This window comes from Eleutherodactylus coqui, chromosome 13 (assembly GCF_035609145.1).
Source record: "Eleutherodactylus coqui strain aEleCoq1 chromosome 13, aEleCoq1.hap1, whole genome shotgun sequence".
NCBI lineage: Eukaryota > Metazoa > Chordata > Amphibia > Anura > Eleutherodactylidae > Eleutherodactylus > Eleutherodactylus coqui.
The window spans coordinates 17,798,344-17,810,348 of NC_089849.1; the positions used below are offsets into that span (position 1 = coordinate 17,798,344).

The window sequence follows — 12,005 nt, forward strand, 5'->3', positions numbered from 1 at the left end:
ATGAAGCTACTAAGCTTCTAATAGGCATTAGTGCCCACTAGTACTTTATGTAAAATGGTCACTCAAAACTGTCATTCAAGCTATCTTTTGAACAAATTTTGAGCGATCATCTTTGCGTGCAAATGGGGCTTTAGACAGACACAGGGGGCTCCGTCTGTCACATGATCACAGGGTAGTGAGTGGTGAAGAGCCCCAGGCTTGCCATCTTAGTACTTCTATTTCACCTTATCTCTGACAGTAGTAATAGGAAGTAATAGGATGAAAGCCCCAGGCCCAATTCACTGCAATATAGAAGTATTGTACAAGCAATCACATGTTCAAGTGGAGCTAAATGAAAATAAAAAGTAGCAGTTTAAAAAAAACTTTTTTTAAGTAGTAAAACATAACAAAACAATATCAATTGTTATCATTGTGATTGTACTGACCCGTAGGATAAAATTAACATGCCATTTTTACTGCACAGTTAATACCATAGAAACTAAATCCAAGGAGCAATGGCAAAATCAAAACTTTTTTTTTCAATTCCACCCCATAAAATAATTTGCTACATTTTTTCAATACATTATAGGGTCCAGTAAATGTTGCCAAAAAGTGCTGGCTCTTGGACGGCGAGGATGAAAAAAAAACAATAATGGCTAATTGGTTAAAGAGGTTGTACCTGGATCACAAGTTACCCTCTATTTCACTGTTCAAACCCCCACTGATCTTGAGCACAGGGGTCCCGTGTCTTCCTCTACCTGTCACAGCAGGGGTCACTTTTCCCACCACAGTGACATCAGAATGAATGAAGTGCTGACCGAGCATGCCCAGCCGCAGCGCCATTCATTTCAATGGGGCTGATGGAAATACTCTAGCACTTGCCACTCTGCTACCTTGGCAGTCCTACTGAAGGTAAATGGAGTATCAGTGCGCTTGCATGATCAGTGCTTCTTCAGTCTCCTCCTCACTGCAGGAGGTGCTGTAAACCAGAGGGATCCTCATTCTCTTGATTGGTGAGGCTCTCAGAGGTGATACCCTCACCGATCAGCGAGTCATAACTTGCGATCCCGATACAACACCTTTAAAATGAATCAAAGTACATTAAAAAGTTGCAGAACATTTCAGTATCCAATGATTAAGCTTGGGCGACAGACTGGATAAATCTGTCAAGTTTTCATAAACTTTGATGGACCTTTGTTTCCTTGTACAGTCCAATAAAGAGAAGTTTGATAAATCTGAACAAGTTTAGAAAACTTCTGCCCATCTACTTGTAGCCTGTGTAAAATGTAAACGACATGGCAGGCGTACACTTGTTAGCTTCTAGTTTGGAGACGTGGAGATCTGTGTTAATTTGGTCATTACACTGGTAATCACGGCCTCCTGATATATTGAGGAGTCTCTTCCTGGCTTGTGTGTTCTGCCGCATTGAGACAGTAATGATCCAGCATTTGCTGGGAGTTTGGTGACACTTACCCGCACCAGCTGTTCTGGAAATGGCCCCCTTGAATTCTCTGGTACATTGACTGGAGGAATCACCCAGTCTCTCTTCTGTCTTCTCAGACCATTAGCATCACGATGCTGTCGCCATGGTAACAGAGTACCACTCTGGGTCGGAGGATGCTCGGATGGACGGTCCCGTTTGCCTCGCTGCTGCTGATGGGACTGTAGATTTCATGTAAATTTGGGGAGACAGAGGAAAAAAAGTAAAAAGAATTAGAGCTGAATAAAAAACAAAATATCAGAAAAGAGACACTTCGTCTGTCATCAAACTGATACAAAGTAACCACAATCATAATCAGAATGGCACCGCTAAGACGCACCACTGCTCTCTGCTTCATTGCTTGTCCGCTTTTGACAATCCTTTTTTGGAAGAAAGCCCCCTGGCAAAACAGTAACCACAGGCTGATCCTGCAGCGCCTCCACAGGAAAAATGAAGCATTACACAAGTCTTATGGAATTTAAAGAATTATTCATGTAAAGGGGTTGTGCTAAAAGCACAAACTTGTATATCTGCACTATGCCAGTCGCTGCACTGGCTGCCCATACACTACAGAACTGAATTCAAACTCATCACCCTTACCCATAATGCTAACCATGGCGCCGCGCCACTGTACATCGCTTCCCTCCTGTCCATACATCACGCAGCCCGCGTGCTCCGCTCTGCTAACACACTCAGACTAAACACTCCTCTAATATGAACCTTGCATGCTCGCCTCCAGGACTTCTCTGGAGCAGCACCGATCCTCTGGAACGCTGTACCCCAAAACATCTGGACAATTCCCGAGACACGGAACTTCAGATATGCCTTAAAAACGCACCTTTTCACAGAAGCATACCAAACCTCCTGATCTAGTCCCCCACAATATGCCCCCTGCCCCCTCACTATTGTTTTCCACTTTTGCCTATTATGTACACTTCCTGCCCCGCAGTTCCTGCATTACCCCCACCTCGTTTGTGTCCTAAAAAATGTATACCACACGCTATCATCACATTGCTGTGTTCCTCCTTCATCTCCTGTCCCTGTACCTTATGTTATCACCCCCACCCCCTTTGTTTCCAAACAATTAAATATAACATGTAACTTTTGTAATTTTGGTAATTTTTGTATTCTTTGTGTTCCTAATGTGCCTCAAAAGTGCTCTGGAATAAGTGGCGCTATACAAATAAAGATTATTATTATTATATGCATTATTAGAGCACATAAATATCACAGAGGGAGGTCCCTGCTCTATGACCCAGAGCAGTGCCTTTTCCCATCCTGGTATTCACATCAACGGCTGTCTTGTAATGAATCACACCTATAGAAGCCACAGCTTCCCCTGGCAAAATCTGCTGATTGCCGAGTATGCAAACAGCAGGACCTGGGACATTCAACTGCTGATTGTCGGGGTGCCAAGAGTAGGACCTGTGACATTCAGCTGCGGATTGTCAGGCTGCCAAGAGTAGGACCTGGGACATTCAGCTGCGGATTGTCAGGCTGCCAAGAGCAAGACCTGGGACATTCAGCTGCGGATTGCCGGGGATATCTAGAGTGAGACCCAGGGTATTCATCTGCTTGCACCAGACCCTGCATTTTGGGAGGAATCATGCATCTTGGCACAGCCCCTTTAATGCACAAATATGCTGGATCTTCAAGAAAGAGATGCTCTTTGTAGCCACTCTCTTATTCAGCTAATTAATGGAGGTCCCAAATGAGGGATCCCACTGTATTAATTCAGAATATCTACTAAATAAGACATTTGAAAATGCAATATCTATACTAGATAACCACTTGAATCATTTCTTTCTCCAAGAATACCTCATAATCCTTAATATATCACTAGATTGTTAGGAAACAACACTCAGTCTGTTCTAGGAAGGTCTTCTGCCTTATAGGTGGTGGCTTTGGTAGAATACAGCTTAGGAAGGGTTAATAAGTAGAGATGAGCGAACACGTTCGGCTCCGCCCCTTTTTCGCCCGAACACCGAACTTTGCGAACACTTCAGTGTTCGGGCGAAAAAGTTCGGGGGCCGCCGTGGCAGCGCGGGGGGGTGCGGCGGGGAGTGGGGGGGGGAGGGAGAGAGAGAGGGCTCCCCCCTGTTCCCCGCTACTGCCGCCCGCGCCGCCGCGCATCTCCCCGCCCCCCGGCGGCACCCGGACACTTACGCGCGAACACTGCAGTGTTCGGCAAAGCCGGTGTCCGGGTGCGGATGTGTCCGTAACGGACACGTTCGCTCATCCCTATTAATAAGCTTCAGTATTTAAGTTACACACATCACAGCCAATCAGCATCAGGCTAGTGGGTGGAGTAAAATCTATATATGTTTAGACACTTATCTAGGTCAGAAGTAGTGTCGTGTCTCCTTAAGGAGAGCACCCAAAAAGTGTGTGGAGACACCTAGGGGGTGAATGGATCAGGGGATGGTATAGTCTCTCCCCAAAGAGAGCACCCATAAGGGGCGTTGGGACACCTAAAAGCTAAGTAAGGAGACTTATAAGGCAATGCTCCTCTGGGAAATTCATGCAAATCAGAAAGATGAAAAAATACCTCTACAGCGCCATCTATTGGATGGCAGCATTCTTTCAATTCAAAGTGACCTTATAACAAGTCCTCAATGATTGGGGATATTAAACACTTATCTAGAAAGTTTAGAGTTTAGTAGCTGATTTAGGATTCACTTTACTAACAGTAACACCCTGCCTTGACTACTAGCAAAAGTGAGACCGGTTAGGAGGCCCACTATTGAGTGCTATTATCCTGATGCCGGATCACTACTTGACTTTAGCTAACACAGGATTGACTTAAAATTGATGGAAATGGCTCCCAGGGAAACCTACAGAGTCCAGGGCCATAATAAAACATTCATGTAGGATGAGAAGGGTTAAAACAACTGCAATCAGGATAGAAGCTGACGATTGTAAAGAATTGCACTGAACCACAGGATCCATACAACAGGGGGCAGAGAACAGCCCCAGCGCACCTCACCATAACACCACATCCATTTTTTCCAGATTATATCCCTTCAATTGAAATTCAACTAAAAGGGTGAAATCTGCTACAGATCGGCACCAAAAATCCACACAAAATGGTGCAGATTATGACAGATTTTGGTGCAAGTTTTTTCAGCTGCAGCAAATCAGGACCGTGGATTTTCCGCAGCGAATCAGCTGAAATACAGAGCTTGGCTTCTTCTAAAATGTCAAGGTTGCAGGTTCCTAAATTCTTGAATGGAGGTATATGCTACAAACAATACATTTTCATTACTGACAGCCCCACTGCTCCAAGCTCTTAATGGATTGTGAAGGTTGTGGTATATACGGCATTCAGCCTCCAGGAGATAAAGCATGTCGCATGAAGCCTTACATCTCGTGCTCAAATGCCTAGAGCAAGGATGAAGCCATTAACGGTGCAAGTTGTGGATGCTGAAGTCCAGTTAAAATATAACAGAGGCAAGACGAAGCTACTGGAAATGTAAATGCATTGAGCAGCATCGTGCCTCTTTAGGTTTGGTTGGGGAGCAAAGGTGCATTTACACACACAGATGATCGCTCAAAATGTGTCATTTTGCATAGGTACTAATGGGGTAAATTAGCCCTTTAGTACTTCATTGCATATATTTACAGAACAGTGGGTGGTCTGTTCTCTAAATACATCACTATTGTTCTCCAGCTGTTAACAGCTGTCAAAGAATGTTATCAGCGATGCCCACTGAGAACACAGTGTGCGGTCTGTCTTATCTTATCGTCCTGAGGGACAAGAATTTCATGCCGACCTGCGTCAGCAATGGACGAAAAGTGCACAGTAAGTGCACGATGGGCGCACATTTACACACAACGATTATCGCTCAAAAAATGGCTTTTGAGCGAATTGTAAAAGGGCCTTTACATGTAATATCTAATGAGTCCATTTCCCTTTCAGCAGTCTGAGAAATCTGGCTGACAATCCTGGTTTGTAATGACAGATGTTTCAATGACTTACTCTGTTTGCTTTAGAAAACCCATTTACAAATAGAGAATTCTGAGTCAATATTGCACAGTCTTCCATTTTGGACCTCTACCCAGTGTCCTTGTCCAAGAGCAAATACAAAGACAATCTGCCGCACTGGGGGACCCGGTATGCCTGCGCGTTGCAAGTACAGCCCATTGTATTCCATGGGCACCATGTAATGCCTCATTTCTCCTGTGGCGGTGCTATAGGGAATCTGAACACTTACTGCCAGATTCCCCCCAGCTGATTGTTGGGCTATGATCAGCTTATTTTCAAGGAAACCTTTTAACAAAAAAGGATCTTGTCAAAAGTGCTTATTTCTTTTTCTCCCAGGATAGATGCAGGCTTATTCACTTATTCACATTGATTTTCCAACCACATCTACTGGAAATTTCACCTCTTTATTACCCCTCCTGTTCTAGCGTTTAGCTACCTGTTCTATTGATTCTATATTTAGCTTTTTAATAAATTTGTTTCCCCCCTGAACCCTATTTATACCGCATTCAAGCCTTTTCATTACTGAGGCTGTATATGAACATCCCACTTCACGCCTTCAGTTTCCCCGTGAAGCAATCGTGGGGTGTCAGTGGGCTGCCAAAGTAGCCTAGGACCTAGTAAAAGCTCCCAGGGCTGCCATGGAGTTAGGCCTATTAGGCCCTGTCTGTGGCAAGGCTTAATAGGCTAATAAAAAAAAAACATACAATACATTACTGCAATACAGAAGCACAGCACTATATTGTACAAGCAATCAAATAATTGCACGCCCAAGTCTCCTAATGACGCTAAAAAAAAGGAAGTTAATAAAATGATTTAAAATATTGTTAAAAATCTTAAAGGGAATCTGTCACTAGCTACAAGCACCATAAACTAAGTTATGATGCTCATAGGGCAGGTTCCTGGGGAGGTATTTTTTTTTACTTACCCACCTCCCTTTGCCCACTCTGTCTGCCCGAAAGTCAGCACACAGAGCATGCACTCATGGTGTAACCGTACCATTGGACTGACAGCTGCAGACTATGTGCCCCCGCAGTCCCACTGATCTCTAAGGGACTGCGTGCACAGCCTGGAACTTTGAGTCCGATGCTGCGGTCTGCATGGTGACTTTCAGGACTGACAGCGCAGATACTAAAAGGCAGGTAAATATACAAAAATACTTCCCTGGGGTCCTGGGAACCTGCCCTATGGGCACCATTACTTAGTTTATGTTGCTCATAGCTGGTGACAGGTTGCCTTTAACATTTTAGAACCCCCCCCCCCCCCCCCAAAAAAAAAATTCCAGACAAATAAAAGATAAGAAAGATAAAACATCGTTGGTATCACTGCAACCGTACAAATTCAAACTACTAAAATATCACATTATTTATCCAGGGTGGTGAACTGCGTACAAAAAAAATACATGCGGCTAGAATTCTGGCTTTTTGGCCACCCCTTTAAAAATGGAAAGAATTGAATAAAAAGCAATCATACCATAATGGTACCGATGTTAACTACAGCTAATCTCATAAAAACAAGTGCTCACACACCTCCACTGATGGAAAAATGAAAAAGATACAGGAATCAGAATATGGTGACAGAAAGGAAATACATTTTAAAAAGTTTATTAAAAGAGTTAAAACATAAAACAAACTGTATAGATTTGGTGTCACCATAAGCATACCCAACCACAGAATAAAGTTAGAGAGTTTACAAGCACTACATGGGGCGGTCTTCAGCTGCTGACAGAGCGGCGGCGCTCTGGAGTGAAGGTGTGGGGACTCTTTAACAAGCCATTTTTGTCGCCCTGTGAACGTCATAAAAACTAAACCTGAAGAAAAACGACGCAATCACATTTTTTTCCATTTTATCCTACTTAAAATTTCATTCTAAGCTGTTCAATACATCACATGGTACCATTAAGAAATACAACTTGTGCCTAAAAAAACAAGTCCTCATATGGCTATAGCGCATGACGATAGGCCATCGATAGTTTAATCCCTGAAAACCCATTTAACATCGTTTTCCAGTCTGAAATACTATGACCCCCGTATAATAGATTTGCTCCCTTTCTGCTGCAGCTTTCCACTTACTCAATAAATCGTCTCACCTGGTCCCCTCCTTTTCCGCTTAATTGATGACAGAACACTTCTTTTTGGATAATTTTGGCCACAGCGGCCATTTTATTTTAAACAACATTTAACAAAATAAGTGAACAATAATAACCACCCCTCCAATACGAGAGGAGGTCCTTGGAGCCCCGCCATCTGTTACCTCCCCAATCTCCAAATATATATATCCCCACCAAAAGTGCCTCCAGTCACGTATCAACTGGCTCGGAGACCCACTAGCCTTTTTCCAGGATAGACCATACACCATCTACAGAGGGACTACTCCCCTGCTATAGCCTGACAGCAACAGACCCAATACTAACCAAATAATAAACCGAGAGGGAAAGTGGCTATCTATGCCCTGCCCCCCCCCCCCAACTCCAAGGATCCCCCCACCTGCCACAACAAGTATCATTCCCCCTAAAGAAAAACTTTAGCCATCATTTTCTCGAACCGTGAGCCCCTCTATCGCTCCAACCCCCCCCCCCCCAAAATTAGGGCGGGAGGGTGGGACTTCCTTCTTCTTGTCTGTGATGTCACCAACTGTCCTTCCCACACTTTATCGCTCCTCCTCTCTCCTTTCAGCTCCCTTCCTGTCCACCTTCTGTTAACCCCTTACCTCCCCACACCCACTTTTAACCCTGTCATGCCTGGCCTCCACTCACAGCCCTGCAGGCTTAGTTACGGCCAGTACTTTAGTTAAACCCCCTCTTCTCAGTGGTGCAAAGAGTTAACCACACATTCCACATTCTGAAGAGTTAAACTTGTCAATAAAAAAAACCCCAAAAGCTGATGCCCCATTGTATTTCCAAACATGTAATTTCTTTAAAAAAAAAGAGAAAATTATAAGGTAAAAGGAACAATTTTTTCCGCTCGTCCATGGATAGAGCTGGAATAACCCTAACAGAGGGCAGTGGTGAAAATGGGAGATTTTTCTAAAGGACTCAAAAATTCCCCAATTAGTTTTCTGCTGATGGCAATCAATCCTCAATCTTGCAAGGAGCCGCAGTGACTTGTTTTATTTCATCATTGATTTTCTTTTTGAGCAGGGAGGAGCAGGACTCCGCGACACGGTCACCACTTTATGTGAGTTGGCACTGTTGTTTACGCCATTGACAGAGCTTGTAAACTAACTGCCGGCTAGTGCTCTGTAACAAAGCCCCTATCGAAATAAATCGTGCTTTTGAGATAAGTCTAGGAGCTTGTCTGGTTCTTTCCATCTTAAAAACAAAAATAATGCTGTGAGTTGGCGATTCTCTAATTGAATCTCTTCGGAGGACGTGAATACGGTCTGGCAGTCTCCTAGGTAACACCGAAGCTCCATGCTATACGGTACAGAACCATCATTCACAGTCGGGGTCAGCGGAAGGGATATAATAATATGCACAGATGACTAATTCTCTATTTTAGGGTATCACGTGATTATTTCGTACTTTGCTCCTGGAGCTGTGCTCACTGCTAGTATAACCTAAAAAGAGGATGTCGGGCCCAACGTATTCTGTCAAGGTCAAACTTTTGAGTCCATCTTGCTAAGAGCAGGTTGGACTGGCCCACTAGGAAATCCTTCGATGGGCACAGTCTTTGGTAGATGTGTCTGTCAGCAGCTTTCTGCCCTCTCTACACTCTGTATACATGCATGCTCAGCCTTGTCTGTCGGTGCTGGGCATGAAGGCTGTCAGCTGAATGGACACCATTCACCAGACAGCTATGTAATGCATATGGCGACAATTAGATCTTGTTGATTATATTGTTGCAGATGAATGGTACATGTATGGTGTGGCGGTAACAGGACAGAGGCGGAGACAGAAATTATAAAAACAAACTGAACTTTAGTAAAACATAAGTTATTGTTTTACTTAAATGAAGGGCAACAATAGTTAAACGTTGCATAATATAATACTTGTCTCGGACTGGGCCGCAATGAGTCACCTGGTGGAACATATCATGGCCATTGGCCGTCATTGATACTGCTAATGTTTGCGTAGACCTATTACCTTTCACCCTGTAGGGGCTATGTTTCCACTACTGAGACACCAGACGTCGTAAATTGTGGTATTACAATTACCACAATTTTTGCAGGTCTCTTCCAGGCTTTATCACACTTGTAGAATATGATTACTGGTGACTCACTGTGACCTTACAAATAGCACTGCATAGTATAGTAACAGTAAAGGATTTAATCTGTACATTGCATTATAACTCCAGAACCCATTAATTACTCAGTCCAGGCTCCTCTCCGAAATGTTCCGTATATACATATCCCTTCTAAGCTGCTAGCAGGCCTGCTTACTACTCATCAGGTCTCTCACACAGTGCCAAATATTCGGTTTTGTTTTAAGCCATCCTACTCAGCTTGGTGTATCGGCACATCTAATCAAGCTAATAAAATCACTTTATACCATTTAAAAAGCCACTGTGAGAACACAGTATGGGGGGACAGATTGGTTTGGGATCAGTAAAGGCTTCCGGCAGGGCTGCAATCCTCTCATTCTTCTTGTTTAACCTATATGTGGAAGTGATCATGCGATAAATGGACCAAGACGAATTGAGCCATCTTTCTTGGCAGAAACATTGACCAGGCTGGAAAAGCTATGCCAGAGATAAAATGTAGGATAGAATTGGGGTGAAGCGCAATGCTAAACATGGACAAAATCTGGAAAAGTAGGGATATCGGTAAAGCCACTAAATGCAGAATAGTGCAAGCTGACAGAGGGAGGATTGATGCGTTTGAGTTGTGCTGCTGGTAAAAGCTGCTGAGTATGACCTGGACAGTGAGAGTAACAAACAGAGAAGTCCTGAATCATATAAGACCTGATATATCACTAAAGGGCAAGATGACCAGACTCAGACTCACGTATTTTGGCCATGTAATGCGCGCAGAGTCGCTAGAAAAATCAGTAATATTAGGACAGATCAGTGGCAAAAGAAGACCTGGCGCCAAAGGACACGATGGCTGATACTGTCAGAGCTGATACTGCCATGGTTGATATATATCAACCAACTGAAAGAAGCAGTGCAAAACCGAAAAACATGGAGGGAGACTGCCTTTAGGGTCACTGAGGGTCGTAAATGGCTAACAACAACTACTCATGGTTTGATGCTCCTCAAATTTAATGTTCTGATTCTTTACTGTGCCGCATAGTTCCATACTCTAGCTGGACTCTGGTGTCCTCTTAGGCAGTCCAGATACAGTCCTTAGTCCCCTCTGTGTAAATAACTTCTTCTGGTGAGTGCTGCTGGCCTGAGTAGAGGTCTTTTCTGCCGGCCATACCCACAGCCATTGGATGGTGCCATTTTGTTGTAGCCGCTGAGAGGCTGCATTCGAGAGGGATTCTGCCCCCTTAATGATGACAGTGCTGATACAACTAGCGTCAGCGCTGAGAAGAACTGCCGCCACCACAGGGAATCTTGAATGGGGCTAGGCGCAGCCCACGGACATCACAGTCGGCAGTCATCTTTTCAAGACAGAGCTGGAATTACTTCACTCCTGGTCGTTAGCGATAAAGCCTGGCTGTCATCAGATAGTAAATAAGGTGCATGCTTGGAATAGCGCCCCTTAATGACAATAGCAAAAAGGCATATTGGTGGTCACTAAGAGGTTAACACTACAAAAGCCATTGAAAAGGCAAGGAAAAAGTTCTATGTGATGCGTTGAGTGTAAAGTTAAACTTTGCTAAATCTGTACTTCCCAGTCCTGAGGTTTAGTGGTCATTTCGGAGTTCTCCATGTTACATATAGCAGCTCTACCTTGGCTGACAAGAAGCTGCATGCAATGTGCTTAACACAAGTGACATGTAGCTTCCTCCTGTCTGCTCTCAGACATCAGTGCGGGGAATGGCTGTCATCTCAATTCTGCACTCTATGAATTAGTGAAGTTGCATCGTCACCTTATTAATGTAGGAGTGCGATGCTTTACATGTTCTACTCCGTCTGCAGAATCTCACTCATTCGAGAACTTCACTTCTGCACAGAAGTATATTATATCGGCATAGTGACATCCTCCCCAATCTTCTCAAGCCTTGGCATGGACTCGGCTACTGTATTGTAATGCACTAATAATGAATGTAACATGATCGTCCTATAAACCATTAAATGTCATTAATAAAATAAGGGGAGGCTTGGAAGAGATGAGATTATAGACGACTGTTGTAATGAGACACAAGAAGACTCTAACCCCCTACATAAAAAGGAGTTAATGGGGGTCTAATCCTATGTGGACACAGTGCTGCAGGTACGGGCGGTTAGGAAGAAGTCGACTTAATTATGGTAATCTGATTTGTGCGCCGATTCTCAGGGGGCAGGAAGGGTTGTCAGTGGCTTCTTATTTAGGTCAAGTCTAGTTAAGTGGAAATGAGAAGATGGGGCAATAGTTTGGAGTGGTCAGAGCCTTCCATTCCAATTGAGTTAACGGAGCGCAGAGTGTGTGACTTGCGGGAGGAAGACAAAGATTGTGGCCCCCGGCTTTCTGCACATG

At 43.9% G+C, this 12,005-nt stretch overlaps 1 protein-coding gene across 1 annotated transcript in view; it reads right to left on the reverse strand.

Annotated features, from left to right (window-relative positions):
- The window catches only part of CDH4 (cadherin 4), a 200,863-nt gene that overhangs the window by 149,213 nt on the left and 39,645 nt on the right, over window positions 1–12,005 (reverse strand). The window contains exon 3 of the mRNA XM_066585897.1: window positions 1,453–1,641. Within this exon, the coding sequence (XP_066441994.1) occupies window positions 1,453–1,641 (189 nt within the window). The remainder of the gene's footprint in view (window positions 1–1,452; window positions 1,642–12,005) is intronic.